The 15190-nt window shown below is 41.3% G+C and overlaps 2 protein-coding genes across 4 annotated transcripts in view; one reads left to right on the top strand and one right to left on the bottom strand.

Moving 5' to 3' along the window:
• The window catches only part of plxnc1 (plexin C1), a 30282-nt gene extending 29659 nt beyond the window's left edge, over positions 1-623 (top strand). Inside the window, exon 31 of the mRNA XM_087830434.1 lies at positions 83-623. Within this exon, the coding sequence (XP_087686560.1) occupies positions 83-187 (105 nt within the window). The 3' untranslated portion in view covers positions 188-623. The remainder of the gene's footprint in view (positions 1-82) is intronic.
• Positions 391-11475, bottom strand: cep83 (centrosomal protein 83). 3 transcript variants are annotated; one of them, XM_035914666.2, is made up of 16 exons: positions 11053-11475; positions 9860-10066; positions 9532-9682; positions 9264-9356; positions 8322-8453; positions 7966-8217; positions 7716-7847; positions 6298-6412; positions 5911-6055; positions 4771-4920; positions 4408-4483; positions 4129-4286; positions 3527-3686; positions 2147-2250; positions 1495-1684; positions 391-838 (listed from the first exon to the last, which is right to left on the bottom strand). In XM_035914666.2, the coding sequence occupies exons 2-16, from the start codon at positions 10057-10059 to the stop codon at positions 704-706; spliced, it is 2193 nt and encodes a 730-aa protein (XP_035770559.2). In that variant the 5' UTR covers positions 10060-10066; positions 11053-11475; the 3' UTR covers positions 391-703. The 3 variants fall into 3 exon arrangements, with proteins under 3 accessions (XP_035770559.2, XP_035770560.2, XP_087686561.1); XM_035914667.2 differs by having other exon boundaries at positions 3557-3686; positions 11053-11474; XM_087830435.1 differs by lacking the exon at positions 11053-11475 and adding an exon at positions 10534-11007.
• Positions 11476-15190: the final 3715 nt, after the last annotated feature.

Below are 15190 nucleotides of genomic sequence, written 5' to 3'. Positions count from 1 at the left end.
TTTTATACTGAGGTTTAAATGACACTTTAAACACTGCATTTTCTAAGGTGTCTTTGTCCCCTTTCTTCTTTCTTTTTTACAGATCAAGCAGAAACTGGACGAGAACGGAGTCCCTGCTGAGCTGAAGGAGCAGCTACAACATGTAAAGCAATCATTTGATGGACTGAAAAGCTGCTCCTGGAGTTGAACCATCTGTCTTTTCTCTAATAGGAATAAGCTGTGAATATCAAGCAAGGAAGTGAACCTCACAGAGGATGTTTCGTTTACCGAAAGCTTTTTGTATCTGATGGACTTTCACTTTCTTCACCAGCGGAGTAATTGTTGTTAAAACTCATGAACCCAAATGCACAATGATTCCAAAGACATGTCAGACACAAGGTTAATGTACAAATATTTTAATACAGTTCAAGTCTGTATCATCATTGTGCAACGTAGTCCGTAGTGTCATCTGTATGACTCCTCTGTATTTTTTTCCCCAACACAATGGCTTTATAACAAATGTAAACAAGTTTCTTATTACAAAATCCAGCCCTGAGGATATCATGTGAAAAAGTGCCAAGGTATCACATTTTAGACATATAAAATGTGAAATTCTTCCAATAAATGTTTTATTTTTATAAAAACACAGTCCGCTTGATTTGAAAGCAGGATGTCATCTCAAACTATGCTCGTACTTGAAGCCCCATGGGAAGTAGAAACAGTGTCAGAGTTCAGGCTGGGGTGTGGTGCTCCGATCTCTTTGTACCAGAGAGCCCAGTTCCTCCAACTGCTGCTGCTGGGCACTTTCCAGATTCTCCAGCCTCTGACGCAACAGAGAGAATTCAGAACCATGATCCTCCTGAGAGGAGAGAAGGATGCGGGGAGGCAAAGAAAGAGATGCAAGGAGAAGTTATAACATTATAGAGACTGCTAAATGAACTCTGCAACATAGAGTCAACTGAACACAGCTGAAGCACCAACAATTCCGATCCTGTGTGTTTGCAGAGTGCAAGCAGCAGTGTGTTTCAGGAGAACAAGCACTAGACTCTTCATTAGGTGCTCTGTCTGCAGTTTTAAAGCGAATCCTAAAATCCACCATGAGCCAGAAAAGCATAAAGTCGAGTTAATATGAGCGTTCTCATCACAGTGTGTTAGTAGCCTGCCAGTGCACTCTCTATGGCCTGTCAGTGTAAATTGACATAGTGCTTTACTGCGCTGACCACTCATAGCACTTTTCATCAAATCACATATATGTTCATCAACCCTTATATACCTATAGTGGACACGGACAACCTCCCGAGCCACAGCTGCCTCAGAAAGAGCAGATAAACAGGCCATTATAATAATCGGTAGTACTGGGCAACAGTGTGAAGCCACAGCAACAGTTCCACAGGCTTTCTGAAGCTCTTTCAAACTTTCAAAGAAATGTTGGCTAAGCCGTTTAATACTGAGCTTTGAATCATTCAAGCAAAAAAAGGAATCTAACCAAAGAGATGAAGTGTACAAGACGCTTACTGGGTTGTTACCAAACTGTCCCTCAGACCCGAGGAAGACGAAGGGGGCCTGTGAAGAGGTCAGGAACGCAGGGCCTGCACTGAAGGGGCCCTGACCGCCAAGCAGGAGACGCCGAAACTCATTGTGACGCCTCTGCAGCTCCTTCAGCCGTTTGTTCACTTGAGCTTGCTCCTGTGAGAACAATGAACGCCTGGACACGAGAGAAAAGAGCATGTTGACATCGAGCCCCCGTAAAGTCTGTGTGGCTTCATCATTCAAGGCCAAAAAATTTAAAACATCCATATTGTGAGCCATTTCCTAATGAAACAGTAGAGTGCGGTGTCTCAAAAGTCGATTTGAACACATCATCTTGCACTAATAAGAAATCTGAAATGACTCCGTGTTCTTCTCCAAATTGGCAAACACTGAACCATCCGACTTCAAACTCGGCAGATGCATTGCTGGCGAACTGAGCAAATGCGGTTTCGGCTAAAAGCAAGTGACTCCTCTGGTGTTATACACTGGCTTTTTGTGTTTCGAGGAGCAGTGTTCAATAAAACTACAATCTAATAGGGCCACCGTTACAGAAATCATCTTGTCAAAAATAAAAACAAAGCAACCCGAGTTACACTCTCCAGGCTGCACAGTTTTTAAAAAAGGCGATCACATTTACTTTTTAACTGCAGCAGCTTCCAGTTCCAGCTCCTCAATCTTGGCCTCCAGCAACTGGATTTTATCCTGCAGTCTCTTCTCTTTGTTCTCTGTCAGCGTTTTTCTCTAAACACACAAAGACACAGATAGATTAGCTGCTTTCTCTGTTAAAACTCCTAACAATGTTAAAGTGCAAACAAACATTAAAAGGTCCTCAAGTCTTCTTGTCAACGTGTGTTAAAAATGTTTATTTATGACTGAAAAACAGCACAAAGAAATGTCTGAAAAAAACAAACAAAAAAAAAAACAGTTAAAAGCATATGGACCTATGCACATGCAACCCCTGGAAATCACTATGGACTCACGTCTCAGGGAGGAAAATTATGTCATTAATGACAGCTTTTTGTGTTTTTCCTTTTAAAGAACACAGATACAAAAAAAATGGAATAATGATTTTTTTTCTTTCCTAACTTAAGGCATAATTTTTCTATTGGATTAAGTTGGTCTGCCTGCATCAACAGAAGCTTTACAACTATCTTTGTTCATGCATCAATACAACTTGTGCAGCAAACCTACTTCCTATCTGTTAAATGAGAAAAACCTCCTGTACATTTAATGACGCCCACATGTTCACTTATAGCACATGAGTGGGGAAATGTGGTTTACAAGTTTCATCTGAATAACACCGGGGGGAAAAAAAATTTCATCAGCCTCACCTCCTTGGCTAACACAGATTCACTGCTTTCGTCCAGTCATCCATGAATTACATCACGTAATTCTGCTTTTTTTTTTTTTTTTAAATCAGTTCTGTCACAAACATCAATTCCTTTTTTTTCACATTTGTTTTTCACTTCTTTTGTTGCACATTTTCTGTTTCCAAAAGGCACACTTCTTTCACTTTTCTGTTCTGATGCTTTGACATCTACCAGTTAACTAAAAGTTTTCCTTCCTTATAGTTTTGCTGACACATGCTCAAAATTTCAGACACAGCAAACTGAACGGCCAACCGATTCCCTTCTTGCAGGAACTATATGAGCATTTTTCATGTTGCGACAGACAGTTTTCTAGCTCGGCCCATGCTTCCTTTAACACAGCCAGGTGCAGAAGCCTGTTAAAAACGGCAAACTCTGTTAACTGTAGACTGTGTTGCTTATTCAGTTTTAGTACTGAAAATTAAAGGACAATTACATCATTTTGTGCTTCACTTGATCAGGGGGAAAAACGGAGCATAAATGAATTTTTTTTTTACTTTTTGAATAATGCTTCATAAAGCCAGAATTTTCAGCTGATAAACAAAAAAACTGTGTCATATCTGTGATGTGTTGTGAGTCTCAAGATTAGGAAAAATCTTGAATGATTATAATCCACATGTGGTGATTTTACTGTTTTTGCCAGGGTTTACTGTAAAAGGCAGGGAATGAAGAAGCGGTACCTTCTTTTGAGCCACCGCTGCCCTCTGCAGTTTGTCTTTGACCTGAGAATATTTCTGCTGCAGCTCAGCCTCTCGCTCCTGCAGCTTGTGCTTCTCCTCCAACCACTCGATACGACGCTCCTCCACCAACCTGTGGAAGGAAGAGACAGAAGGAGGATGTGAAAGGAGCAAAAAGCCACTAAATTCATGTTAAAATGTTTTGAGTGGTCACTCAGACTTGAAAAGTGCCATATGAGAGTGAGTACATGTTAAACTAGGTTGTCAAACATACGGTCTGGGAGCCACACTAAGCCCGCCAAAGACTCCCATTAGTCGTCTTAGTTCTTTCTTACAATTTGAGAGCAGATAGTCGCGCTGTAAGACTTTTCTTTATCGTGTAGAAAAACTGAAATGTATTGTTGCATACATTATAACAAACTACCTCAAGGATCAAATGTGTAGTAAAGAATTCTTTACACTGACAGAACGGGGTGTTTCACTGGTCGGTCCTCTTCAAAGTGGGCTATATGTGGCCTACCATGTAAAATGAGCTTGACATCCCTGTGTTAGACTGGGCAACTGTGCGGGTGTACCTCTCTGCCTCGTGCTGGCTCCTCTCTGCCTGTGCCCGGGCTGTCCTCAGCTCCTCCCTCACTCTGTCCAGTGTTTCTCTCAGTCGTCGGTTCGTCTCCATCATGTCACTTTCAGAGTGAGACAGCGCCTCCATCTGCACACCAAGTTCCTGGTTTTGCTGTTGTGTCAAACAACAGTAATTATTACTGCAGGCGTAAAAACTACCATTGTTTGTTTTGTTTTGTTTTTGTTTGTTTAGTGTCCAAATAAGACTTTATGGTTGGTTGGTTGTGTCTTACTTGATGCAGATCAGCAATTTCTGCTTTCTGCCTCTCCAGCTCCTCAAGCTGTGAGCTCTGCTGCTGTAACTTAGTCCTATGAGATCAAATAAAAAGGTATCAGACAAAAACAACATTAAAAAAAAAGCAAGAAAAAAGTCCCCAGGTTCTACGCCTGACACATATTTTAGTAGCTGACCACAAAATAGGAACAGAAAGTGAAAGATGATAAAAAGAAAATCAAGATCAATCATAGAAAGTTCAACATGTCACAACCCCAGTTCTACTTTTATGCAAGTTTCAGATATCATACAGCTACTCCTCATGCCCCAGTTTTGCCCTCTTACTAATGTAACTGTGGTTGTTTTGCAGCACAAACCTGACCTCAGGTTTTGCAGCTCTCTGCGTGCTGTCTCTTCAATCTGCTGGGTGCTGCGGAGTCGCTCCTCCCACTCCTCCTTCTGGGCTTGATCTGAGGCATCATGCAGCGCCCTCTGCTGTTCTAGTGCTGCAAGACGGTTCTCCATCTCTAACCTAGCAACATCAAATTGAAGAAAAGGGGTGAGATAGACTCTGTGCACCTTAGCATATGCTACTTTCGTTGGGGAAACTCCTGTATAGCGCCTTGTTTCCAGTGTGATATTCGCTCCTTGTTTATGGTCTGGTTTTCCAAAACAAGTCAACCAAATGGATGAATCAAGCGGCGATTTACATTTCACAACATGTCTTGGGCATTTACTGAATATATCTGTAGATGATGTACATCGACTTGTCGATATTTTCCCCCCGCGCCTCAGAGGAAAAGAGAGAAAAGATTAAAAGGTTATATTTCTCAGTATTTGTTTACTTGCAATTTTGAAGGTAAGTCACAACATAACTTTTGTGAATACTAATATATATAGAGACCCTTACCAGCAATCATTCATTTTTTTTTTTCTGTGGCTTTTTTTCACGGTTTGTTGACATGCTGTGTAGGTCTGTACTTGACTAGCTGATATATACATAACGGGGGAAACCTTTGACTATTGTTCACCTGTAGTTTGAATGCTGAGCATTTGCTTGTTTAAATCATAAGAACTGTCACTACACAGAGATGTGCTTCTGTATGTGAACAATGTGTCTTCTGATTTTGTAATGCAGTTCTGCTTGTGTTGAGTGATGTAAACAACCAATCAATCTACTCTCTTCAAACATCAAAATTGATCATTTGATTTTTTTTATGACACAGCAATGGTGAGTGTTCCCACCTTCTGCTCTTTGTAACTTAACGTAATCTTTCCGTTTTCGTGTTTTGGACATGATTTTGGAGTCCATCTTCCCAGTAGCAATTGACCGCAAAATAAAGCTACCGGAAATGTACAACCCTACATCCGGTCTTAAAATAGGAAGTTAGCATTTTCTCGTGCACAGAGATCAACAAACAAGGAAGCTTCAATAACTGATGGTGGAACATTGTTAACAGGTGGATTCAAACTGCAAGAATACATCCAAATCACACATCGGACATATGAAGGCGACTCTCACTTTTCCTCATGCAGGGCTGCCATCTTACGGAACTCTTCCTCTCGAGCAGACTGCACCCTTCTGACCATCTCCCTCTCCTTTTCCACCAGGACTTCCTTGTGTCGTTCTACCGCTGCATTTAGCACCTCCACGTCTGCCTGCAGACCTGAGACAGAGTTACTGGGTTTGAGGGTGATAAAGGCTTTCCAGTCTTAGAGAATGAGTAGATTTATTTTCCATCAGAGCTCTTCTTTATCTCAGGAAAAAGAAACTATCCATATGGTTTTCAGACATTTACAATACAAAGTCAGGTTAAAGTGGGGTATGAAGACAGTTTTCTTGCATATTTCTGGCATGCTCTTTTACGTGAGAGAGCTGGATGAATGTGAAAAGAGAAGAGACCCATACCATCAATCTGTCCCTGCAGGGTGTCTCTCTCTCTCTCCACCTCCCCTTTAGAACGTGAACACTCCAGTTTGACGCTGGCTATTTCCAGCTTATGCGAATGCCTCAGGCTTTCAATCTGATGCACAAAAAACATGTCAGATAGCCCTTTATTTTCCCCCAAAAAACTTCTTAACACAAATGTAAATAGCGAGATATCACAACATTCTTCTGCTATAAATTGTGAGCATATAATGACACATTAATGGAGAGGATTTGGGTGTTCTCTCCCATAATTTGACTAAACAGTCAAAAAAGGCTCTTTGGGATTATGGTCATGAACTTTTCATGCCCAGATAACAAGTATGAAGTAATATTTTGGAAAACAGTCTAGTCTCTTTCACTTTTCCATTGTCAGTGTTGGGAAGGTTACTTTTAAAATGTATTCCACTACCGATTACAGAATTCATGCCCCAAAATGTATTTGGTCACGTATTCCGTTACGTTACTCAATTAGAATAACGTATTATGAATACTTTGGATTACTTGATATATTATCATGCTTTTTACAGCTACATGAATTTACTATTGTTGTGTGATTTTGTACTATTTCTGAAGGTTATTTGCCATACCAATACCAACTAGTTTTTAAATCTTAACATAAAATGAGTAACAGTAGCTAACAACATTAGCTAAGGCTGCACTTTTTGCAGCGATCTCCTATAGAAAACTATTCAGTGCGTATATAAAACAAGTCCGCGGCTCTGAACCGTAGTAAAGGGACCTCTGGCTAATACGTCGGGTTCATGTCGGGCTCATGTCGGGCTCGTAGCTGAAAACTAGCTTTACTTTGTTGTCTGGGTCAACTTTGCTAGCGAGAGACAGAGAGAGGCGTTGAAAGGCTGCTCCAACGGAACTTATTGTTTTGGAGGAAAACACGAACACAGTGTACAGTCGAGTCTTAATAGCTTACTTACAACTGCAGCAGTCCCTGCAGCACGGACTACACTGCCCATGAGGCTACATTCTTTAGGGCTATTCCTGTAACACTCTGCCTATTGCCTTCAAATTAAATAATTTTTTGAATAATTTTTTAAAATATTTCTTCAGGTCATTATGCGGGCCGTAAGTAGGGGTGACATGGGCCGCGAGATTGAGACACAGGCATTAGAGCCTCTTAATGCGTGTTTTGTTTGGGTTTCCACCGGCGTGGAATTACCAAAAATAGAGAGGGCATAGCCTAATATATAAAACAGGAAAAGACCACCAAGTAATCCATTTTTTTTAAAATAAAGTAACTGTATTCTGAATACCACCCCTTTAAACAGTAATAAAGTAATTGTAACGGGATACAGTTACTCATATTTTAAATACGTAACGGCGGTGCTCCCCAACACTGTCCATTGTCAGAGTTCAGGGTCAGCGATCAAAGAACAGTGTACCTGAGAGGTGAGAGAGCTGACCTCTCTCTCAGCTTTGTGCAGTCTCCCGGTGAGCTGGCTGTTCTGCTCATGGCTCTGGTGAAGCTCGCTCTCCATGCGCTCCAGCTGCAGACGCAACGACTGGCGCTCCGCCTGTCACACCAGCATCAACCAATCAGATCCATCAGTTATGATGAACACAAATACTCCCAAAAAAGGAAATCTGATCACTCTGCAGCTATGTTTATTATAATGACATGAAATGAGCCACCTCCAGTGACTTCAGTGCAGCCTGAGACTCTGTCAGCTGTCTGATCTGGATGCGCTGGACATTCTCAGCCTGCTGACCCGAATTTTCCTTCTGGGCTCTAAGCTCGGCCACCTCTGCCTCCAACCCCTTCAGCCGTAGGTGGAGCTGAGCTTTCTCTCTCAGAAGGGCCTCTACTCGTTTCCCATCACGCAGCGCATCTGAACCTTGATACTGAGCCACCAGCTCCTCTCTGTCCTTCTCCAGACGGGAGACCTGATAGTACAATAATACAAGTTTAAGAACTTATTTATTTAGACGTGGGTGAGTCACAACAAATTAAAATCACGCCACCGCTTACTGCACACAAACCAGCCCACCTCTGCCTCATAGCGGATCTTCCTTTCCTCCAGCACACGAGCGTGTTCCTCTCTCTGATGGTCAAACTGGGACTTGAGAAATGTGTACTCATACCGCAGCTTGTTGTACTCAGACCTGTACTTCTCCGTCTCCTAGAAGAAAGAACATGGAAATTAGCTGCTCTTTCCTTTACTAGGGCTTTAAAAGGACCTTTAAAACTCTTGTTGCTATGGACTTTATAAGCACAGATTCAGTAGAAGTGTTAAATAGCCCAGCAATTTCATTTTTCACTATAACCCATTTATGGCCATTTAGTCACATGCATTATCATCAACAAACTAAGAAAAATGATGTAACAGTTTACATGAAATAGCATCTTGTTCCAGTACTTCCAATTATACGGATTCCCCCCCCCCCCGAATGCAAAATCTCCCAAGTGAAGAAATACATTAGTATTCAGGGTTGTGGGTGGACATTGTGAAATAAAACAAAATGTGATAATGTCATCATCAGGACTTCGGAAAAGAAAATCCCAATGCATTTACACCGGGCCGCTTAAAGCAACACTGGATGCTGTTGTTAAACTACAACATCCTGAATATGGACTACAAGCAGAGACATACTGCCTTGTGCAGTTTTAATGTCTTGCTTCATGCATGCTGTATATAAATCCAACCCCAGTGTATGATTATGACTTTATTGCAGATGCTGGACTGGAAATGAAATGGCTGTTACTTTCAGTTTAGCTTGGATCATTTATTCATTTTTTACTAACGTGACGCTTTTGAGTGCCTTAACAGATATATTAATTATAATAATGGCAGCTCAGACCTTTGAATGACATTTTTCAAGCTATAAAATAAATATATTTTTATGCCTTTCTTGTTTTCTCTTCTGAACATCTGGGGATTTTGCAAAGTTGTTTCTCTTTCATTTACAAAAAACTAATCAGAGTGCCTGACCTCCTCCAGCTTGTTGAATCTGTCTCTGACTGGAGCCTCCATCTCCTGCTGCACCTGAGCTCTGAGCAACTCCAGCCGCTGAGGGGTCATCACCTTTTAAACACATAAGCACACACACGTTTTCATCCAGAAAGATTACGATGAGAAATAAATGTCACTTTATTCGGGTGTCTTTAATATTTAGGAATGTGCAAATCTTACAGGGAACAAAAGGAAGAACGTTAATCTTCACTATCTAAGACTTCCCCTGATCTTGGGGGTGGTGTACCTGCAGACGAAGCTCTTCCAGCTCCCTGGCTTTGTCCAGCAGCTCTCCACGCAGCTCGGCCAACAGCAGTTGCAGTTTCTCCTGCTCAGACTGTTTGTCACTCAGCAGGCGCTTCAGCTCAGCCTGTGCCCGTGTGTACTCATCCTGCAGGCTGCACAACAGACAAAGAAGAGAATAACTAAAATTTGCCCCAGACACATTTATTACAATCTTCTGTCCTCTCTAAAGTTTCCCCATTTTTAGCAGTGTTGAAGATAGCATTTTGTTTCCAAGTGATCCCTACACAGACATATAGTGTCATTGAGTATCAAATAAAATTTGTTTTCACCTGGTATGTTCCGCCTTTAATGTCTGGTAATTTTTCCTGTGGTTCTCACTCTTCATCCTCTCGTCGATCAGCATCTTCTGCAGCTCCATCTCTGCTCCCCCCAATCCAGTTGACAACCCCAGCATGGCTGCGGGCTTCCCCATCCCCGGTTCCAAGTTTGGCAGATGAGGAGCCGACTGACCAAGGGTGGAGGAGGTCATCTCACCTCTACAGGAAAGATCCCAAAACAAGAAGAGACAAAAATTAAATAAATAAATACATTTAAAAAAAAGGCTGGGTAAACCAAGCAAAGGAACAGAGGTTTTCAAAAAATCTCTTCCTTTGTAATGGTAATAAAACTGCCTGCAGTGTAGTAAAGCCAGAGCTGACTTGGTGGCTTTGTTGTCAGTTAGTAACCATGGTGGCTTTAAGAAGAACCTCCCCAGCTACTTATTAAAATCACAGCCTCTTAGCATCGAAAGCTCTGCATCTGTCTCAAGTGATTAGCTGGCTGCTGAAGATACCAGTGGGCCGTGATTGCCACTGCTACATCACTTCAGCCTCAAGCACCCCGACTAATCCTAAAATAATTTCAGACTATTGCCAGTTGGTCAGAAATTAAAGAAATGAAAATAGCAGAACCATGAACTTCGCTCACTTCAGTAAAGAATAACACAAACAATATTCATGCTCACTCTGGTAGTTGGTGAAAGGTCTTCGAAATTAGCTCTGTACAAAACAGCTACAGCTAATATTACAAATTCTATTGTTATTGTATTATATTTCAAAACATGTTCCCCTGACATTGTCCAGCGTTTATTTTAAATATCGCGCCGCAAAACATGCTAACTAGCCGCCTAGCCGCTCCAGTGGGTCCGTTATCGGACACTCACTACTTCCGCCGTTTTCTTTTTATCTTCTGTGAAAATACTGTGCTTCACTGCCCATGATTAACACTGGCATTCTAGCTACATTTCTAACGAAAACAGGCATCACTGAAATCAATCTAACGCGGTTCTTTAAGCTGTTGTCTACAAGCTATCTTTGGTTGGCCATGTACCAATGGACAATGCTAGCTCTAACTTATTAACATGGGTAATATTAAGTAGACGTTCTTGCACATTTGTAGTTCTAGCGACGGAATAGAAACCCATAAAAGTACCGTTACAGTATTTTCCCCAGATGTGAGAAGGTGGTTGCCGAACAGCACTTACCTCCCGAGTTTGAGACTTTTTTCTTACTTCCTTATTAGCTATTTGTTTTGCTAGCTAGCTAATCTGTAAACTACAAACTGTGGGGTCATGGGTAGTGTTTTCCAACGTATTTCTCGCGAGGTTGAGTCCAACTTGCGGAATTATCATTAATCATGTTTCCTACCGTCTATTTACCGACATAAGCAAACATATTACACATAAACATAGCATCGGAAATCTCTGCCTTTTAATGTATCCGTCTTTTATATACATTCTGAGGCACCAATATATATCTGTATCTTAATTTTAGATTTAGAAACAAAGCTGGTGATAAAGGAGAAGCAAACTCGAGTTTCAAGACGTCACGTCCCCGCGTCACGTCCCCATCGTTCTCCACGCCTCTCTCTGCCTTTAAGTAAAGGACTGTTGCGGGGTTGTTGTGGGGTGGCAGTGGCATAGCACTTAGGTCGAAGGACTATCAACCGGTATTCCGGGGTTCGAGACCACCCTTCTCCACTACCTTCCCCTTTATGCCACCGTAACCAAGGATTGTGTAGTTGAGTCGTGTTTGTTTGTTTTTTTCAAATTTAACACACGTTTGTTTTTGTTTTTTTATTAGTAATATTAACATACAAACAAAATGCACCATATATTACACATTCAGAGAATAACCATTCCTTACATATTAGCAACTTTCATACATAGGAAAAAGAAAATATAAAGATGGGGTCACATAATTTAACAGATTATTAACTCACTACATCAAAATCTCCCACAAAGGAAACAAAAAAGCAGTCTTTTTCTTTTTAACTAAGGTCAAAGATTTAACCAACAGGTTTAAGTCGTTTTTCCAGTAAGCTAATGTTGGTTTGGTCTTAAAAAAACGACATTTATGTATAAATTGCTTGCACAAGATTAATAACACATTAACACCATAATTAGCTTTCTTTTCTTTCAAAAACACTCCAAACATTATCATATTTAAGGTAAATGGGGTAATTTGAATCCCACTGGAATAAAGCCAGGTATGAAAATCCAACCAAAATATTTGTATATAAATGCACAAAAAGAATAGATGGTCCAAATCCTCCTCTTCTGTTTCACAAAATACACAATTACCAGTTTCTATTCTGAATCTATCACCAAGGAGTCTATTTGTCGGGTAAATTTTATTCAAAATTTTAAATTTGACTTCTTTCCCTTTAGGAGGGATAGGGAAGGTGATATAATCAGTTCTTATTTTTTCAATTTCTTCCCTTTGGAAATCTTTTAATATGTAATTACGTCTAAGTAAATTTGGAGAATAAAGACTCCTTAATGAAGATCTTAGAAACTTATTCAGTTGAGTCGTTTTTATTCTATATCAGTGTTGAGTGTGCAGGTGCTAAGTTTTAAATTACAATCGCCGATTGTAATGTCCATTACGTCCTTCTGAGCTTATGCACTTTGGTTCACAGGATAGTGCCTTTCCCTATTCTCAGGTAAACAACCCCAAACCCGTATTTAAAGCATTCTCCTATGTTTGGTTTGTCGCTTCTTCCAGCTGAGGTTATTATACAGCAGGATCCATGATAGTCTCCGAAGCGAATGTGCGCATTTACCCACGCAGGGGACATTCACTCACTGCTAGCTTCCCTGGGGCATTTTCCTCTGTCTTCTGGCCACTTTGACCACCTCCAGAATGGTCAACACCAATACTTCAAGTGTCAGCGTTTCCTAGAAAGAACATTGGTCTGAAGACTACTGCTTTTTCCTTAAGCCCCTTGGCTATTTTGTTTCTAATTTAGCTTTTTTTGCAAGTGTCATTACTTGCAGCATGACCTGAAGCCCATTCAGATTAATCAGGTAGTTCAATTTCTAGAAGATCTATGTGTGCTATTGCAAGAGTGTTCGCTGTGTCTACCAGTAGTTTCAAGAGTGTGGAGGAGCTACCAGGAGATGGGCCATTACATGAGGAGACCTGGGCTGGGCGGTCAATCTCTCAGTAGGACTGGCATCTGCTCCAGTTTTAGGAAGAACGGGAGGAGCACTGCCAGAGCCCCACAAGATAACCTCTATCAGGGTGCTCATGTGCATTTTTCTAAACAAATGGTCAAGAAGTCTCCATGAGCATGACATGAGGGCCTGAAAGGACCTGTGTTCGTAGATCAGCACCATGTAGACTGATTGGTGTTCAATGGGGAACACCAGAAATGGTAGGTCCACCATTGGCACCTCATTCTTTTTCAGATAAGAGCAGCTTTACACTGAGTACATGTGACAGATCTGGAAAAAATGTGGAAAGAACATGACAGATGTTGTGCTACCTGCATAACATCTTCCAGTATTGCTGGTTTGGCAGTAAGTTAGTGATAGTTTGGCAATGGTTATCCAAGGAGCACCACACAGACCAACAGTACTGACTCCTGTTATTGAACCCTTCAGACTTTACTATGAGGCTTACTTCTGGTTCCTTGTGAAGGTCATTCATGTGGTCAGAGTGTGAAGGCAACTCATAAATGAGGAAGGCACTGACGCTGATGACTGGCCTTCACATTCCCTAGACATGAAATAAATTAAGAACCTCTCCCGAGCCACATGAAACGAGCCGGATCAGCCTGTGATCTCAGTGTTTAACATTGACTTTTTTGGTGTGATTTTGTTTTTGAGGGACAGCCAATCTGAATAAAGTTTACTTTTCAGGGAAAAGGAAGCTGCACCAGCTCATCTAGCACCAACAACCATGACATGCCCGGAGTCAAATAAATCATCCATTTTCTCCCATTCTGATGCTCAGTTTAAACTGCGGCAGGTCATCTCGTTCACGTCTACATGCCTGCTGTCTTATTATTGATTAGATAATTTTTAATGAGCAAATAAACAGGTTGTACAGTGGAAAATTACTGACATTTTTACTAAAAAGTGTTCATCCTGTAAGCATGTGCTATATCTGTTACAGTAATAATTATGATATTTGCTACTGTATCAAACCTTCATATATAGTCTGGTATTTCCACATTATAGTTCATACTAACCCATACATTACCACAGCTGTTTCACACATTTACGACATTCAACAAAATGTGTTGCAGCGACTCTTCATATTTTAACTGAAATGCTAAATATATATTTGAGAACAACATATTTCTTTCTACGCCCCTACCCTCACCTATGGTCACGAGCTGTGGGTAGTGACGGAAAGAACGAGATTGCGAATACAAGCGGCGGAAAAGGGCTTCCTTTGAAGGGTGGCTGGCCTCGCCCTTACAGATAGGGTGAGAAGTTCAGCTATTCGGGAGGGGCTCAGAGTAGAGCCGCTGCTCCTCCACATCAAAAGGAGTCAGTTGAGGTGGTTCGGGCATCTGACAAGGATGCCTCCTGGGCATGTCCCACAGGGAGGAGACCCCAAGGCAGACCCAGGACACGCTGGAGAGATTTTATCTCTCGGCTGGCCTGGGAACGCCTTGGTGTTCCCCCAGACAAGCTGGAGGTGGTGGCTGGGGAGAGGGAAGTCTGGACTTCTATCCTTGGGCTGCTACCCGAGTGACCCAGCCCCAGATAAGTGGAAGAAAACTGATGAATGGATGGATGGATGTTTTTTTTTTATTATTATTATTGCAGGTCACATTGATTAGTTATACACACATTAGACTTCATCACCTGTGAGACCAGAGCAGCTTGCACACATCTGCAATTAGATAGCAGAAGAAGCTGCTGCTGATCCAGAGCAACAAACCGACCAAAGATGCTGAAGCACATCTCTGGCCCACACACAGGTGTTACACCAGCATCCAGCAGGTAGTCGTATCTCGAGCACCTTTCTTTTACATCCTATACAGTGCCACTAATGATTGTCATTAGAAACTTTGTGCACTCTCTGGTCACCGCTTTAAAAGTGAAAAATGTAAATTCACCCCTTTTTTTGTTTTCTATTATATTGCAACAGTATTTCACCCAGCCTCTGTAATAACTGCCTGTGGTCTGTACATTATAGAGGTCCAAGCAAAGCTGCAAGTGTCCTCAATAGGACAATTACAGGCTGATGTTTGCTGATACTATCATGACATTTATATTTATAAATCTTCAAGAAAACAGGTCCAGATTGATATAATCTGAATTATAAAAACAACAATTTACTCAGTGTAAATTCCAGTGGCTAACTGATGACACTATATATGGA

Source organism: Neolamprologus brichardi, chromosome 17 (genome assembly GCF_056152115.1).
Source record: "Neolamprologus brichardi isolate AB-2024 chromosome 17, ASM5615211v1, whole genome shotgun sequence".
Lineage (NCBI taxonomy): Eukaryota > Metazoa > Chordata > Actinopteri > Cichliformes > Cichlidae > Neolamprologus > Neolamprologus brichardi.
The sequence above is the reverse complement of the archived record's forward strand: the minus strand, read 5'-3'. Positions and strand labels throughout refer to the sequence as shown.